General features: G+C 43.9%; 2 protein-coding genes across 5 annotated transcripts in view; one reads left to right on the top strand and one right to left on the bottom strand.

Annotated features, from left to right (window-relative positions):
* Nucleotides 1-9,058, top strand: part of plekhd1 (pleckstrin homology domain containing, family D (with coiled-coil domains) member 1) — a gene marked incomplete in the record, with an annotated part of 12,872 nt that extends 3,814 nt beyond the window's left edge. The window contains 4 exon segments of the mRNA XM_034233422.1: nucleotides 5,118-5,250; nucleotides 5,958-6,102; nucleotides 6,732-6,875; nucleotides 8,344-9,058. Of these exon segments, the coding sequence (XP_034089313.1) occupies nucleotides 5,118-5,250; nucleotides 5,958-6,102; nucleotides 6,732-6,875; nucleotides 8,344-8,498 (577 nt within the window).
* Nucleotides 8,758-19,032, bottom strand: part of ccdc177 (coiled-coil domain containing 177) — a 168,015-nt gene continuing 157,740 nt past the window's right edge. Inside the window, exons 1-4 of one of the 4 annotated variants that reach the window (XM_034233414.1) lie at nucleotides 16,343-16,699; nucleotides 16,051-16,226; nucleotides 12,339-15,389; nucleotides 8,758-9,251 (exon numbers count right to left, since the gene is read on the bottom strand). In XM_034233414.1, coding sequence (XP_034089305.1) covers nucleotides 12,921-15,389; nucleotides 16,051-16,104 — 2,523 coding nt within the window. In that variant the 5' untranslated portion in view covers nucleotides 16,105-16,226; nucleotides 16,343-16,699 and the 3' untranslated portion in view covers nucleotides 8,758-9,251; nucleotides 12,339-12,920. Of the gene's footprint in view, nucleotides 9,252-12,338; nucleotides 15,390-16,050; nucleotides 16,700-19,032 lie in introns of those variants that run through there. The other 3 variants (XM_034233415.1, XM_034233413.1, XM_034233412.1) reach the window with 3 other exon arrangements.

The following is a 19,032-nucleotide window of genomic DNA, read 5'->3' as shown; positions in this document are numbered from 1 at the left end:
AAGTAGAGACACTACATATGATATACACCTGAACATCAGCAGGAGAGAACTCTTTAAAGTAGAGACACTACATACTGATATACACCTGAACATCAGCAGGAGAGGACTCTTTAAAGTAGAGACACTACATACTGATATACACCTGAACATCAGCAGGAGAGAACTCTTTAAAGTAGAGACACTACATACTGATATACACTGAACATCAGCAGGAGAGGACTCTTTAAAGTAGGACACTACATACTGATATACCTGAACATCAGCAGGAGAGGACTCTTTAAAGTAGAGACACTACATACTGATATACACCTGAACATCAGGAGGAGAGGACTCTTTAAAGTAGAGACACTACATACTGATATACACCTGAACATCAGCAGGAGAGGACTCTTTAAAGTAGAGACACTACATACTGATATACACCTGAACATCAGCAGGAGAGGACTCTTTAAAGTAGAGCACTACATACTGATATACACCTGAACATCAGCAGGAGAGGACTCTTTAAAGTAGAGACACTACATACTGATATACACCTGAACATCAGCAGGAGAGGACTTCTTAAAGTAGAGACACTACATACTGATATACACCTGAACATCAGGCAGAGAGGACTCTTTAAAGTAGAGACACTACATACTGATATACACCTGAACATCAGCAGGAGAGGACTCTTTAAAGTAGAGACACTACATACTGATATACACCTGAACATCAGCAGGAGAGGACTCTTTAAAGTAGAGACACTACATACTGATATACACCTGAACATCAGCAGGAGAGGACTCTTTAAAGTAGAGACACTACATACTGATATACACCCTGAACATCAGCAGGAGAGGACTCTTTAAGTAGAGACACTACATACTGATATACACCTGAACATCAGCAGGAGAGGACTCTTTAAAGTAGAGACACTACATACTGATATACACCTGAACATCAGCAGGAGAGGACTCTTTAAAGTAGAGACACTACATACTGATATACACCTGAACATCAGCAGGAGAGGACTCTTAAAGTAGAGACACTACATACTGATATACACCCTGAACATCAGGAGGAGAGGACTCTTTAAAGTAGAGGACACTACATACTGATACACACCTGAACATCAGCAGGAGAGGACTCTTTAAAGTAGAGACACTACATACTGATATACACCTGAAATCAGCAGGAGAGGACTCTTTAAAGTAGAGACACTACATACTGATATACACCTGAACATCAGCAGGAGAGGACTCTTTAAAGTAGAGACACTACATACTGATATACACCTGAACATCAGCAGGAGAGGACTCTTTAAAGTAGAGACACTACATACTGATATACACCTGAACATCAGCAGGAGAGGACTCTTTAAAGTAGAGACACTACATACTGATATACACCTGAACATCAGCAGGAGAGGACTCTTTAAAGTAGAGACACTACATACTGATATACACCTGAACATCAGCAGGAGAGGACTCTTTAAAGTAGAGACACTACATACTGATATACACCTGAACATCAGCAGGAGAGAGGACTCTTTAAAGTAGAGACACTACATACTGATATACCACCTGAACATCAGCAGGAGAGGACTCTTTTAAAGTAGAAGACACTACATACTGATATACACCTGAACATCAGCAGGAGAGGACTCCTTTAAAGTAGAGACACTACATACTGATATACACCTGAACATCAGCAGGAGAGGACTCTTTAAAGTAGAGACACTACATACTGATATACACCTGAACATCAGCAGGAGAGGACTCTTTAAAGTAGAGACACTACATACTGATATACACCTGAACATCAGCAGGAGAGGACTCTTTAAAGTAGAGACACTACATACTGATACCCACCTGAACATCAGCAGGAGAGGACTCTTTAAAGTAGAAGACACTACATACTGATATACACCCTGAACATCAGCAGGAGAGGACTCTTTAAAGTAGAGACACTACCTACTGATATTACACCTGAACATCAGCAGGAGAGGACTCTTTAAAGTAGAGACACTACATACTGATATACACCTGAACATCAGCAGGAGAGGACTCTTTAAAGTAGAGACACTACATACTGATATACACCTGAACATCAGCAGGAGAGGACTCTTTAAAGTAGAGACACTACATAACTGATCTAACACTACATACTGAACATCAGCAGGAGAGGACTCTTTAAAGTAGAGACACTACATACTGATATACACCTGAACATCAGCAGGAGAGGACTCTTTAAAGTAGAGACACTACATACTGATATACACCTGAACATCAGCAGGAGAGGACTCTTTAAAGTAGAGACACTACATACTGATATACACCTGAACATCAGCAGGAGAGGACTCTTTAAAGTAGAGACACTACATACTGATATACACCTGAACATCAGCAGGAGAGGACTCTTTAAAGTAGAGACACTACATACTGATATACACCTGAACATCAGCAGGAGAGGACTCTTTAAAGTAGAGGACACTACATACTGATATACACCTGAACATCAGCAGGAGAGGACTCTTTAAAGTAGAGACACTACATACTGATATACACCTGAACATCAGCAGGAGAGGACTCTTTAAAGTAGAGACACTACATATGATATACACCTGAACATCAGCAGGAGAGGACTCTTTAAAGTAGAGACACTACATACTGATATACACCTGAACATCAGCAGGAGAGGACTCTTTAAAGTAGAGACACTACATACTGATATACACCTGAACATCAGCAGGAGAGGACTCTTTAAAGTAGAGACACTACATACTGATATACACCTGAACATCAGCAGGAGAGGACTCTTTAAAGTAGAGACACTACATACTGATATACACCTGAACATCAGCAGGAGAGGACTCTTTAAAGTAGAGACACTACATACTGATATACACCTGAACATCAGCAGGAGAGGACTCTTTAAAGTAGAGACACTACCTACTGATATACACCCTGAACATCAGCAGGAGAGGACTCTTTAAAGTAGAGACACTACATACTGATATACACCTGAACATCAGCAGGAGAGGACTCTTTAAAGTAGAGACACTACATACTGATATACACCTGAACATCAGCAGGAGAGGACTCTTTAAAGTAGAGACACTACATACTGATATACACCTGAACATCAGCAGGAGAGGACTCTTTAAAGTAGAGACACTACATACTGATATACACCTGAACATCAGCAGGAGAGGACTCTTTAAAGTAGAGACACTACATACTGATATACACCTGAACATCAGCAGGAGAGGACTCTTTAAAGTAGAGACACTACATACTGATATACACCTGAACATCAGCAGGAGAGGACTCTTTAAAGTAGAGACACCACATACTGATATACACCTGAACATCAGCAGGAGAGGACTCTTTAAAGTAGAGACACTACATACTGATATACACCTGAACATCAGCAGGAGAGGACTCTTTAAAGTAGAGACACTACATACTGATATACACCTGAACATCAGGATAACAGGGCCTCTTTAACACTTTAGACATACTTTTTTAGGTGTTTTGAAACTTTTTTTCTTCCCCATTTCTGCCAAAAATACACAGTTTAGACAATATTTTAAATAATATATACGCTTCAGGGTCCCATGAGAAACTTTGATAACCGTACTGTTAACATCAGTTGCAGTTTGGAGCTCCATGCTGAGAGGAAGTGAGTGCTAGTGGAAATGTGTATTGATCCTCACCAGTGAGGTATTGATGAGCAGAGAGTGGGATGTGACATCAGCTCGTATCGACTGCCGCTCTAATAACTCTGTTTCCATGAGCTTCACTCTGACTGCAGGGAACAAATACAAACCATAACAACAAAATGTTTTTCACAACAAACGCAGAATCTATTGATGCTCGGCTGCAACACAAACGTCCTGCAACAAAAGCTGGTTAAACTTGACTTTAATGCATAGTTGGAAACACTAACTGGACGTCCAATGATGCAGCAAAGAGGACTTTCACAAAAACTGCATTTCCACTTAATATTTGAGCTTTTTAAACAATAGCATTTAGTTTTTCAATGATCAATGGTGATACTTAGAAAGCAGGGCAGTTAATGTATAACTCCAATATATTGTTGGTATTTTTAGCATCTTGCAAAACACAACAATTTAAACACTGTAAACAAATTGCAGAACTTAAATTAGCATTTATTTTACACTGTGACTTTCTGCATGTTCTCCGCTTTTGCTTTAGCATTTCTACACTCTGTCTGCAGCGCATTCATTTGAAATACAAATATGTAACCAACCCCAAAAAATATAATGTTTTTTGCCAAAAACTGAGCTAAAATGGACTTCTATTAATCCCAGAGGGGAAATACAGTTTTCTCTTTATTGTTAGTATGCAATTGCAGTGTAATTTGCCAACCCTCCCGATTTTCGCGGGAGACTCCCGATTTTATTGCCCTCTCCCGGTTTCCTCCCGGGGTCATATTTCTCCCGCATTTCTCCCGATTTCTGACAAAATCAGATTTACTCACGACTGTTTCCACTCTGACTTTATTACAGCTACACCATTGTTTGGTTTCCAGGGTAGCGCGTCTCTTTAGTAGCGCGCGCAACTGAAGTCTGAGAGGGTGAGGCAGATAGTCAAGAAAACAGAACAAAAATCGACAATACTACCCTCTGCTCACTCCTTCCCTTTCCAGCCCACACATATGCTGGTGCTACAGGCCGCAAGGCAGTGCACTTACAACTACAATACGCGTCTAATACATCTAATCTAATACAGCTCCGGCGATCCACTAGCACCCCCGCACCCCCCGCAGTGGTTTTGGAAATGCTTCCGAATTTCTGAGGTATCAAGGTTGGCAAGTATGAGTGTAACACTAAAGTGAAAGTGTGTAATTATGACACACAAGCCCGAAATACAGACACATGCACAAACAAGACCCATATAGAAGCACTGATGAAGAGGCGGTAGAGCGAAGAGGCTGCCAGTTATTAACATTTCTGTTTAAGACAAAGCTTTGAATGACATGTTTTAATGTATATTGTGTGTGTGTGTGTGTGTGTGTGTGTGTGTGTGTGTGTGTGTGTGTGTGTGTGTGTGTGTGTGTGTGTGTGTGTGTGTGTGTGTGTGTGTGTGTGTGTGTGTGTGTGTCCTCAGGCTGCGGGACAACGAGCAGCATTCCCTCGCCCTGCAGCAGGAGAGAGAGTTCTTCTCGTCTCAGGCCCACGCTCTGCAGCAGTCCCTCTCTCAGCTCACGGTGGACAAACAGCAGACTGAGGCCGAGCTCAAGGTGACTCAGCACGTCTCTGCAAGCATGACTCAGCAGAAAACACTCAATGTCAGCGGGGAGGTCACAGACAGGGAGATAAAAGAGAGAAATCATGCAAAGTAATCGGCCAGAAAGTTGTATACGTAGCTCAACCTGAGGCACAATTACAAAAAAAGGGCACAATTTCAGAATATCAGTCAATGACGCCCCCTTTGCATTTGGCTTTTTATTGATATGTATTCATTATAATTGTTTTTGCACACACACACACACACACACGCAAGCATGCACACACACATACACACACACACACACACACACACACACACACACACACACACACACACAGACACGACACAGAAACACACACACACACATTAAGAAGGTGCATGTAGGAAATGTAACTGGTTATGTTTTATGAGCATTGTTTTAATGAATGGATAGTAAAAAGCAAAACAAATAGAAAACTAATTGAGACACACTTTGGGCTTGTCTTTATTATATTCTCATTTATTTCTTATTTAATTTGTTATTGTTAAATTATTGATTTACTCAGTCCTGTGTTTATTGACTTTCATTTGTTTAAACTGAGGTACTTGATGAATACTATGAATGACCTGGAAACGGGGAGGTATTGGTATTTGAGTTTTTTGTGAATGAGAACTGGTGTATAAATGAAGTCTGATTGATTGACTAAATGTTCCCGGTGTGTTTCCTGCTGTTGCTAGGCGGAGATCGAGTCCCGGGTGGAGCTGGAGAAGCGGCTGCAGCAGGCGGAGGAGGCTCTGCAGGATCTGGAGAAAGGTCTGGAGTCTCTGGAGCGAACCAAAGAGACGGAGGAGAAGATGAAGGGAGACGTCACTCAGCTCAGGAGTGAGTGCATTCACTGATATCCCTCCTCCAATATTAACGTCTGACCCGCTGAGCATGGATCTCAGCAGAGCTCTCATCTCGCTGAGAGCCAGTCGCTCTCCATGAGGAAAGCAGCAAGAATATCATGAGCTCCTAGTTCAGAACATGATAAGCATTTGAAGAGATAGTTTGGATGATTTGAATTGGGGTTTTATTGGGTAAATGTCTCCTTTAATTTCTACTAATGATATCGTTTCTTATTTTAAGTACATCCCAAAGCCTGGAGACATTCAGTTTACTGGGACGAATAAAGCACGTTCCTCTCTGATACACTGGGACAAAAGTGATCGTGTGATTTTGCTGGACAATCAACCTGAAAGATTATTTATTTATCAAAAAAAGGTCCACTTACTTACTAAGCCGTTTCCTCATTTTATTTTCACAAAATGACTGATATCATATTTAATATTCTATACGTTTTGTTCGTCGGTAATTACATATTTAAGTCTGACCATTTATATGGAAGTTATTGCTCGATAGTAAATCAGTAGAGTGAATCTGTCATATGCAGCTGAAGGATGTGATGAGTCTGTGGCCTGATGATAACATTAGCTTCCTGTAAACGATGTGTTTCTGATGTGTGTGTTCAGGATTCTTCGAGGACTGCATCAGCGCTGCAGAGATCGAGGCGAAGCTGCCGGCGATAATGAAGAACGCCGTGTATCTGCACAAAGCGGCCGCTCGCAGGATCAAGAGCTGCCGGATCCAGAGGAGAGCGTCCAGACGCCACTGGTGTGAGTCTGAGTTCAGATTACCCCCCCCCCCCCACAGAGTGCATCCACACGTGAACATCAGGCCAGATGTAATTTATGATGTTCAGCTAATGTTTCTGCAGTCTGCAAAGCCTTCCGATACATTTCAATGAAAGCTGCTGCAAGCTCCATGTTTTTTTAAATGCAATACTATGACTTTTTTTCATGTTTTTCTGACACACTATACAACTTGTCAATTTGTTTCAACATACTATACTCTGCAGAGGTGGGAAGTAACTAAGTACATTTACTAAGAACTGCACTTAAGTACAATTTGGAGGTACTTGTACTTTACTTGAGTATTTCCATTTTATGCTACTCTGTACTTCTTCTCCTCTACAGTTCTGAGGTACATGGTGTACTTTTCCTCCACTACATGTATTTAATACCTTTAGTTACTTCACAGATCTGGATGAATGATGTGAAATATAATCAAGTGTTGAATCAGACTTTAGTTCCACCTGGAGTAAATCCACCAGCTACCCTGCAGTATACAAAGTCCTTCAAACTAGCTGCACCTTTACCAGCTTTGAGAACACTTTCATGATCAATCATTATAAAACACATCATATATATTATTCTGAAATGGACCAATCTGCACGACGACTACTTTTACTGTCGCTACTTTCACTATATTTTGATGCTGATACTTTTCTACTTTTACTTGAGGAACATTTTGAATGCAGGACTTTTACTGTAACAGAGTATTCCCTACACTCTGGTACTTCTACTTTTACTCAAGTACAAGATCTGAGTACTTCTACTTTTATTCAAGTACTAGATCTGAGTACTTTTACTCAAGTACAAGATCTGAATACTTTTACTTCAGAACAAGATCTGAGTACTTCTACTTTTACTCAAGTACAAGATCTGAATACTTTTACTTCAGAACAAGATCTGAGTACTTCTACTTTTACTCAAGTACAATATCTGAGTACTTCTACTTTTACTCAAGTACAATATCTGAGTACTTCTACTTTTACTCAAGTACTAGATCTGAGTACTTCTACTTTTACTTCAGAACAAGATCTGAGTACTTCTACTTTTACTCAAGTACAAGATCTGAGTACTTCTACTTTTACTCAAGTACTAGATCTGAGTAATTCTACTTTTACTCAAGAACAAGATCTGAGTACTTCTACTTTTACTCAAGTACTAGATCTGAGTACTTCTACTTTTACTCAAGTACAAGATCTGAGTACTTCTACTTTGACTCAAGTACCAGATCTGAGTACTTCTACGAGATCTGAGTACTTCTACTTTGACTCAAGTACCAGATCTGAGTACTTCTACGAGATCTGAGTACTTCTACTTTTACTCAAGTACCAGATCTGAGTACTTCTACTTTGACTCAAGTACCAGATCTGAGTACTTCTACTTTGACTCAAGTACCAGATCTGAGTACTCCTCCCACCTGATACTCTGATACCCCTCTCTTCTCTCTTCTCAGTGAAACACTCCAAATCCTTCGCAGTAGCGAGCTCTGACGACAGCATGGAGGATCTGCGTGAGACGGCCCGTCGCCTGACCTCTGACAGCAGCTTCAGAGAGAGCGTCTACAAGATCATCGCCCGCCAGGACGCCTCCAACAAACCAGAGGACTGAAGAGAAACCTTAGCTTCACCTCAGTCCAGCATGTGTAGAGACCTGATCACAAACCCATCATTAACATGCTGTAGAGGGAGGTACACAGCAATCTGTTTGATGGAGGCTGTCTAAAGTGTTTGAACTGCTTTCAGTTAGCCAAAGAGTATTTATTAGAAGTGAAAACCCATGTATAATAAGCTATAACATTATGATTATATTCAACGTTAACATGTGGGACCTTATATGTAGCAGATAGCACAGACAATGCAAATCCGTCTTGTAAAATGTTTGTTTTTATTATTCTGGTTTTGATTGTTTGCACAGGTTGTCTCCTTTAATTTAACAGAAGGTTTCATGATAACAATGAACTCACATGTTGGGATTTCCACCTTGCATTATTGCTACATCTTAAAAAACGTGTCCTCGACGAAGCAACTCGATGTCTTTCACTGACGCAAGCATTTAATGACAATGTAAAAATGATAAGTTAACACCAGAATTGATAGAGGAAGGTAAGAGGGAACATGATAAGGACTGATCGACATGCCTTGATGCTAATAAAGCTGTGTTTGAACCTGGTACATGTCGTTTCTGCAGGTAAAAGGCTGTGGGTTTCTGTTCTCAGCAGCACGACACATGGCACTGTTACTGGTTTTCAAATGAAAACGCACTCTTGATATGGATGTTGAGTTTTCCGCTCTGATAAAGTTCAGTGTTGGAAGAAAATGAGGATTGTAGATAGCGTCACCAGCTCTCGTTTATCAGCAGGACCTGCAAGAAATAAAATATAAAGTAGGGTACAGTTAGAATCTAGAGTATAGCATGTCGATAAACCTAAAGGAAAGTCACATTATAGCATCCCTGAATAAAAAAGTAATAGCGTTGTATCTCGAAAAACTAAAAAAAGCCAGTTTTGCAGCATGTTCAAAACATTTTTTTAAAGTCATCGACAAAAAGGCCGTAGTATAGTGTTTCAAATATGTTTAAAATAAGTCATAGATCAGTGATTCTCAACTGGTGGTTCGCGGACCCGTTTCGAGTGGATCGCAGATGTGTGAGTGAAGAAAAAATAAATTGAAATTGTTTGGTTTTATTTTGGAAAAAAAGTCAAACTTTTATTTTGAAGGCCCGATTTTCTAACGCTGTGCATGCAGTCGGCGTTGGACTGGAATTACCGGAGACCATACACGGTTTGAAAACTTCTGTCACGTAGTGATCATCTTCTCAATAAAACATCTTTGCTGATGTTTTTTCGAGTCTTCTGGCCAATCAGAATCAAGAGTGTTCCCGGAAGTCCCCACGGAGAATAACTTTGCGGTAGAACTCTTCTTTATACATCCATGGGTACAACTTCAGATACAAATGAACACATGATGAAATATGACCCCCGGTTTGATGATTGACAGGTCACAGAACAATGGGAGCTATCTACCCTTACCCACAATTTAAAGTAATTCACAGACTCTCTCCTCTTTGCTCTTCTCTCTGTGAGGAGCAGCAAGCTGTCAGAACTAAGTGAAAAACAAACAATGGCATAACATATTATTAATATGTCGGGTAGTAATAGATGTATTTATTTTCTTCTCAGTGTACCAGAATGCGTAGTTTATGTTAGTATTTCTAAAAATCTCCTGGGGGAGAATCCCCCCAGACCCCCTGCTGGGGTTGGGTTTTCAGCATGTGAGCCTTTTGATGTTATACAGTTCATCTTTGATTCCATCATCTCATTAAACCTTATTTAAAGCATACTTTAGTTCTGTGAAGGGATATAAGGGATATATGCACTGCACTTCACTTTCATTAATACTGTATGCTGAAAGGCGTATACATTACAGCACGATTTTTTGTTGAATAGATTTGAGTGGTTCAAAATTTCGGGTCGCGATTTATTGACAAAGGAACAAGTGGGTCCCGAGGCCTGACCAGTTGAGAGCCACTGGCTTAGATTATGTTGAAAAACATGAACATAAACTTGAATAGAATAGTAGGTCAAAAAAAGGTATAGGATAGTATTTAAAATAGTCCCAGTTATTATTAGTTTTAACATTTTAATAGTTGGGGATGACTTTTCTGTCAATTAACTTATCAATTAGTCAACTACTCGCTGCAGCTTCATTACTACTGTTCTTTTTCATTATAATTCAACTGTACACGTTGAATTAGACAAGAGGTATCCACTGGAGCTGTTACTATATTACTGCATTTAAATACAACCTTCTCTAGATTAGCAACCTCGTCCTTTTTGTCGCCATCATAAACGCCGACTATGTGCCGACTCATCCCTTCTTACATCACTCAGATTATCTGCTGGGTCAGCGTGTTTCTGCTCTAAAGCTGCATTTTAACCTCCGTCTGGTTTTTATATCCGTGACGTCGGCAGCTTTCAGACTGTCTGAGAAACGCGGTCTGCTTCCTGGCCACAGATTTGTATATTATATATTTATTTGAATCAGAACCAATCAGATAGAATCAGTCCTGATTATTGACCCTTGGGCTTTTTGATATCGTCTGGAGAACCGATCCAATACCAGGGTTTCATTAAAAAGCCGTATCCATCACTGTGTGGAAGAGACAGCGGTCCTTTTTTAATGTTTAAAGTACGCTTTACTAACCTTTTCTAATACAATTCAAATGGATAAACATTTACTTATTTCCTTATGATTTTTTACCATCTTCAGCATGGAGTTTTTTTTCAAATCTGTTAGTCTGTCAACAGGATAACAGGAAAACTACTGGCCCTATTTTCACGAAACTTGTTTAAAGGCTTTATCATTGGCCATCTAAGAACCCTTTTATTTTTAAATGGATCCAAAAATAGCGGATGGATACACATATTTAACTTTAGATAACATCATGGGATAGGGCATTAATGTGCTCAGGGAATAATCTGAACAAAGAGTTCCCGACTGGAATAATTCACATTAACGCCACCTCAAGTCGAACAGTAATTCTGTAAAAGATATTAACGTGTAGTTTAAACAATCTGAGCAATACATTATTACACATCATCTTTCAAGTGTCCACTATGTTTCCAAATTACAATTTAAAGCTCATTAATAAACCCTACATTGGAAAAATGACTAAACGGGTCAATCTGAGAAGGCCTTGAACGCACCATTCGGCCTCGGCAGATATCCTCTCTCTGAGTGCCATTCAAGTTTACTATAAAAATAATAAATGACCTTTTGAAAAAACTTCAGAAAGCAGCAATAAACGGGTCAAAACTTGAACAGGAATTCAAACTCCAGTGTCCGATATATCTAGTTTATAAAAATAGAGTTTCATTGAAAATATTTGAGTTTACGTCGCTTTATTTCCAGTTTTAAACCCTTTCCGTGTGTCTGAGTGAGGAGCAGGAATGCTGCAGTGTCACCCCCCCCCCCACACAGACGTTTGTACAAAGTGATGGCGTGTTTTTCCAATAGCGCCGAGCAAAGAAACACCAGAACGATCCGGCAGAGAGGCGCTCCGTCGCTCCATTTGTTGACCTATTATTCAGGTTTATTCTATGACTTTCTTTACAACATATTCGACACACTATGACCTTTTGAGTTTTTTTGTTGAACTTTAATATGACCTTTTGAGTTTTTCGACATACTGCTCCATCCTGATTCAGATTGCTATGGCAACACCTCATAAGAGAGCCAACCCCCCCCCCCCATCGTGTGTATCTGCCTTTTCTTTTAATCTGACGGATTGTAGGATCAGCCATGGGCCTTTAAAGCCAGCTGCTGGCTCGCATGTCGGCTCATGAGTGGATGCTTTTTTATTTCTGACTGTCAGTACGGGTCAGTGAGGTCAAGGGTTGTTGTGTTTGAGCTGAAGGGCAGAACAGAAGGAAGCAATAACAACTCGTACCTGTTGACCTTGTCCTCACTGTTTACTGGGAGGTGTTTGAAGGGAGTACGAGGGGGGGGTCCTGGTCCTCTGGTGCTCCATCAGTTGTGCACACGGCCCTCCTGTCAGCAGCTCCGTACAGACGAGAGTATCCATGCTTTTTATAGCTGTGTCACAGAAAGGATCCTGCACTAGCTTCGGGGTCTGAAACCCATTTGTGATTATTCCCTCTCAGAGGAGCGCTTCCTTAAAAGCCTCTGCAGTTGTGCTTCCTGGTAAACAATGACTCTTTTCATTCCTGCACAGCTTCCAGTCCGGTAGCTGAACATAGACAGAAGGCAAGAAGAAGGGGGGGGGGGGGGGGGGGGGGGGTTTGCTGCAGCCCTCTACCCACTTTTCCTCTGATATGAAGTGAATGTACGTGACATACAGGCTTTACTGTCCACTTATAATAAAGTGTCATTACATCCACGATACAAAATGATTTGGTTTGCTCAGAAACAATAATAACGCCAGCTGATGGGGGATGATATGTCAGGGAATAAATAACACTGTTGTGAGAAAAGGTAAAGCTGTTTGATGACGAGGCGACAGGACGTGACCTCAGAGTTTACTGTCGTTCAGGCTGGCTTTGAGCTGAGCCTCCAGAGCCATCTTATCAAAGGTCCGCATGTTGGTCTCCTCCCTCACCTTGTCCCGGACGTGGAAGGAGGCCTGGGCCACGGAGCGAGCGCTCTCCAGCACCGCCCTCTTCTCCTTGAAGATCTGCTCGCTCTTCTCCAGCTTCCTCTCGATGGACTGCAGCAGCTCCGTCCTCTTCTGCTTCTCCTCCTCCTCCACCCGCTGCCTGTTGACTTTCTGCAGCTTCTCCTTCTCCTGCCGGCTCTGAACGGCGCGCTGAGCCTTCTCTTTCGACCGAACTTCAGCCACCAGCGCCGCCTGCTGCGCTCGTTTCTCCGCCTCCTTCACACGGGCCTCCAGGAGCTGCTGCTGCTGTTTCTCCCGTTTCTCCGCCGCCTTGCGAGCCTTCAGGATCTGCTTCTCCTCGCGCTTGGCCTTCTCCTTCAGCTCCTGGCCTCTGCGCTCCACGATGTGTTCGTAGTTCTCCAGGGAGCGGCTGAGCTTCCCCTCGGCCGCCCGCCTGGCCTCCTCCCTCTCCTCCTGCTCTCTGCGGGCGATCTCCTGGATCAGGGCGGCGTGGCGTCTCTTCTCCGCCTTGTTCAGCCCCCGCCGGTCCTCCTGGCTCCGGTGCTCCTTCTCCTGCCTCTTGAGCTCGGCCATGGTGAGCTTCTCCTTCAGCAGCAACCTCTCCTGCTCCAGCATGGCGGCCCGGTCCTCATCCCTTGCCTTCAGGTTCTGCTCCTGCAGGGACTTCTTGTGCTTCTCCTCACGAGCCGCCTGCTGCAGCCTCAGCAGCCGGCTGCGCTCCTGCTGCTCCGCCAGCTCCCTCCAGCGCTCCTCGCTCTCCTCCGCCTGGCGCATCTTGGCGGCGGTGGACAGTCTCTCCTGCTGGCTGAGCCTCCTCTGCCGGGTGGAGACCTGCGACTGCCAAGCCCTCTGGCACTGCAGCACCGCCCGCTGCTTCTCCCGATCCTCCTGCTCTCTCCGCAGCTCGTCCATCCTCCGCTCGCTGTCCCACTGCAGGTGAGCCACGTAGCGCGTCTGGCTCATGATGTCCTCCTCTTGGTATCTGGCGAGCATCAGCGCCGCGATCTTTCGGTCCCGCTCGGACACCGCCTTCAGGCCGCGGCGCTTCACCTCCTTCACGATGCGCTCCACCTTCTGCATGGTCTGCAGGGAGTGGCTGAGGTCCCCCAGGCTGAGGCTGCGGCCCATCAGGGAGTTGAAGGTGGCCATGGTGCGAGCGCGAGGACTGGAGGCCTTCGCCCAGTGATCCCGGACGCCTTCCCAGCTGTAAGAGGAGGAGGCGCCGGACTCTGAGGAGGTGCAGGTGGTGGTGGTGTTGGAGGTGGAGGAGGGATCCATGCGGCGCTGCAGGGACTCCAGCGAATGGCTTTTTGATTGCACCTTGGACTCGAGGGCAAGATGTCCGTTGTGCTGAGAGACCGTCGGTCCTGAGACGCCGTTCAGAGGCTTGGTCATCGAGGAGGTGAGGCTGGACTTGGCTCTGGGGAAGGACGGGGGTTTGGGTGTGGATCTGGGGAAGGTATTCGAAGATTTACCCCCTGAAGACTTCCTGATTATGGGTGGAGGTCCGGAGAGCGAGCGGTTGGTTTTCACTTCAGATTTCGATGACAGCAGGGAACCAGTTTTCGAGGACTGAGATTTCGGGGAGTTACCGGTCGTGGTTCTACTTAAAAGAGCAGGTTTAGATGCTGGACACGGAGGGGTGGCTCTAGAAGAAGCTCCAGAATCTGAGCCGGAGGTCACCGGCCCAGATTTGGGAGTCTGCGGGGATCCAGAGGAGGTTTTGTGCTGCTGGTCCTGAGGCGAGGCGGACTCCCTGCTGCCGGTGTTCGCGGCCGCCTGCAGGATCCGGCGTTTCTCCTCCCTGATGATCCTCTCCCGCTCCTCCCGGCACTGCCTCAGTTTGCCGTGTCTCTCCTTCTCGAAGACTTCAAACAGACCCGTCGCGACTCTCATGGATCGACCCGGAGCCTCGCGGGCGAAGTCGGCCAGCGGGCGGTGCAGCAGCTCTACCGGTTTCACCCCACATCGAGCGCAGGCCTCCAGGGAGTGAGGGCTCGTCAGCACGTAGCGACTGCCCTCCGCCACGGGGGACTCGAAGTTGTACAGGTCCAGGTGGAGTTTTGGTGAAGGAGGTCTGTCAGTATGAGTCTGTGTTTGCTCAGGAGGAGGGGGCTGAGTCTCAGGAGGAGGGGGCTGAGTCTCAGGAGGAGGGGGCGGAGTCTCAGAAGTCGGGGGGGAAGCCACGTGGCAGGGGCTCGCCACGGAGCTGCCGGACGGCGGCGTCTCGAACCCAGCGTCCCCGTCCTCCTCTGTGGTGCCATCAGCCTGGTCGGGCAGCCGGGGGTCTTCAGCTGGAGCACTGAGCTGCGGACCTTTACACTGATCCTCAGCCTCCGAGGGGTCAACCATAGTTGGCGAATACTGCAGGAAAAGTGAGGCGGGGGGGGTATGATATGTGACGGGACATGGATAAAAAGAGTTTTCTATTAGAGGATTACTCAGTCCAGAGCTTAAGAGATGCAGTCAGTGGGGGAGGGTCACAGATGCATGCATGCATGCATGCATGCATGCATGAGCACATATTCATGCACTGATTTTTACACCAGATGAGACATTTCCCCTTCAGGGATCTGACACAACACACATGCAAAAACACACCAGAGTTCTTTAATAGAGGAGAGGCTATTTTTGGCAGAGTTACTGGGCTGAGAGAATTTGATTACTCATAGCAATATGTTTCACTCTACATCACAATCAATCTAAAAATACATTTAGATTCAAACCAGGTCCTGCAATGTATAAATTATGAACAAGTTGGTAGTAAAAGCTGGATGTAAAACGGGACATTATATGAGGTAAACAAGCTGCTCACACCAAGGCCTTCACACTTTACTGTATCAGCAGTAGGAAATATCCTCACTTTCAAACGATAGAAACGAAACTAAATGCAGATTATATTAACGATGTTTAGCCCCTGTTAGCTGCTGTGTTAAAAAGGTAGTTTTTACCACATTTACTGCAGTTTCATCCCGTGCTTTGGTTGTTTTTCATGCAGTGTCGCACCACACAGACACCCACTGACCTGCCAGTTCGTAAAAGGTGTTTTAAAGCAGTGCTTTGTTCCCCTTGTGTCCATGCAGAGCGCCTGGTTCCCCGCATAATATCAGGCTATTTCAGGGAGAGAGGCTGCGGCCGATGGAGCTTCACATCCCCGCGACCTGCAGACAGACAGACGGCCTCTCACTGCGCGGCGAGAATCTGCGAGAATAGAAAAGTAAAAATGGTGCACGGGTTGAGTGAAATGTAGGCTATTTCCCACGTCGAAAAATGTCAAATCTGATTCCCAGGTCCCTCCGATCGTCCCTCAGCTGTACCGAGCATCCACCTGCTTCAGCAGCATCTCCATCTCAGCCTGCTTAGCTCCGCCTGCTTGAGCCACATATGCTAAAGAAATACGGTGTGCACGGTGCAATCAACCAAGCGCTCACACAGTCACATTACATGCGTTTGACATGTGATGTAATAATTAAAGGTGTTGATTATGTTAAGGGGAAAGTTGTTTTTAAAGGCCTGTTATTCTACCTGAGAGATCAAATGTTATAATATTAAATTAAACCAGTAATACGCTTCGTTATTTGAGATTTGTTTACTAGGGAATACAACAATTAGCATAACAAATGTACAATAGATTGTACGAAATGTGACCATATCTTTGTATAAATTGAGATTTGATGTGTGCAGGCTGCTCCATCAGAATTCACAGCTGCCATCCTGTCATCCTGGTTATTTGTGGAATTACAAACACTGTAATTACTACACTCGGCCACTAGAGGGCGCGGTTACACCAGAGATATATGTGTTTGGTATCCTGCAGACAAAGGAGGGCCAGCAGCCAATCAGCATCACACACACAATATAGACACCCTTCTGTTATATCTGTCTCTAAACGTGATGAATGTAATGGAGTTTTGTGTTGAGTTTCACACACAAGCATTACAAAAAACATAAAACATCACATCAATTTCAACCAAACAGTTGTCAATAAGGTGCGTTAGGTTAACAATCAACATATACTTAATAGCACATATGCATATATTTTTTTCTTCAAGTTTAATTAAAAAAATTATTCATGCCTGAATTATTTGAAGCTGCTTCATTTTCAGGGTCCTCGTATTGTACAAGCTGTCTCATTGCACACATACTACGACACTTGAAAACAACCAACAATCTTATTAGCAACACTTTATCTGATGAATATCTCATGATAAAAAGCAGCCTATTGATTGTATGATTGTCTGTGTTGCTTTTACATAAGGAAAACCACCAGAGTGTAGGAATACTCTGTTACAGTAAAAGTCCTGCATTCAAAATGTTCCTCAAGTAAAAGTAGAAAATGTAGTGGAGGAAAAGTACACCATTTACCTCTGAACTGTAGTGGAGAAGAAGAAGTACAACGCAGCAAACAATTGAAAAACGGAACTATAGTACAAGTACCTCAAAGTTGTACTTAAGTACTTGAGTAAATGTACTTAGTTACTTCCCACCCCTGTTTCTTTCCTCACTTCTTCACGTATTCACAGAAAGTGTCTTTATCCAGACAGTCCGGTTTACCCAGGATTAGATAACTCAGAGTGAGGGTCCCAGAGATTCTGGTGACCCACTAAACTCCTGACCCGGTGTGGGGAACAGTGCGGGTTTAATTGGCCCCGCCCGGGACCCTTGTGAGGAGCGAGTGACCGCAGGCCGCCTGCTGGCTTGTTAAGCGGGGGCACGCTGCACAGGTCACTGCTGCGGGGGTATGTCCTCCTCACCATCTCTGTTTTTGTTTTTGGTAGGGCATGAACCCCCAGCACCAGGGCTGGACTGGGGGTTCATCGAGAGGTGAGCCGCTCTCTGCTGTCATGGAGACCACTGCCACGCTGAGGCCTGCACAGAGAACTTTAAAATAGTGCCGTCTAGATTAAAAAAAGTAATAATAATCTGTGATTTCTGAATGACTGGCCTGAAGTCAGACAATGGACAGAGCCACTGTCACAGGCTGTGACCCCCCTCGGTGTAATGTACGTCACACAGGACATATCTCTGCCGCTATCGTACTGCAGCTCTATCTGTTCCTGCAGTGGTGACCCTGTGTAGTATTTCCAACTCCAGTGTAACTTCAAGAAGCTGTAACATGCCCCCCCCCCCCCCCCCCCCCCCCCCCCACACACTAGTCTGATAGCTTCCAATATAGATCAAATAGTTCACAAGCACTAAAATGAAGACATTCTTTTCTTTATATTGTGTTCTCTATAACATTGGGACATTATTCAACTATCAACCTGGAGGTACAGACACAGAAAGGCACAGTAGGGTTTCTGACTTTTCTTGCTCCTGTACTTTATTATCTTTCTTATGTTTGTGTATTTCAAATGATGCAAATTCACTTCAAAACAAAGTGCAGGCAGAATCTGCGTTGTGCCGTTCCCTCCTCTGCAGGAAGCCTATTTTTTTACACAGAGGCAACAAACCCAACCAAGAGATCAGAGACAGACAGAACTCTGGGAACTCGGACAATAATCACCTCTGGTTTCATGACTCAGCAGCCTCGGCTGAGATGAGTTCAGCCGTTTGATTTCCCTTCAGGACGGAGATCTGATTCTCAGCTCTACGTGTGTGCTGGACTTTGACAAGTGTGGATAAAGACATGGCAAACAGTTTTACAGACCTGGACATAAAACGGATATTCATACTGCATGTCCACCTCTCAGGAGGGCGACTGATTTTCCACATTATTATACTTTACCACTATTGTAGTGGACCGTGCCAAGAGGACACTGTAGGGGAGTTCGCTCAGAGCAGAACATTTTTATAAGGTGGATAATGCTGTTCAGTGAACCGAGTGGGATGATAAAACATGTTCATGTCATCTATTATTATATAGATCTATATATCCAACATTTACAAGCATTGCTCCAAAGCAGTGCTGGAAGTAATACTCTGATTCTTTAAATTGTAAAAACTCCTGCATTCAAAACGTACTTAAACATTCAATACTCATGTTCAGGTGTATATCAGTATGTAG

The sequence above is a fragment of the Gymnodraco acuticeps genome, unplaced genomic scaffold, assembly GCF_902827175.1.
Source record: "Gymnodraco acuticeps unplaced genomic scaffold, fGymAcu1.1, whole genome shotgun sequence".
NCBI classification, from domain to species: domain Eukaryota; kingdom Metazoa; phylum Chordata; class Actinopteri; order Perciformes; family Bathydraconidae; genus Gymnodraco; species Gymnodraco acuticeps.
Note: the sequence above shows the minus strand (reverse complement) of the source record. Positions and strands in the feature narration are given on the sequence as shown.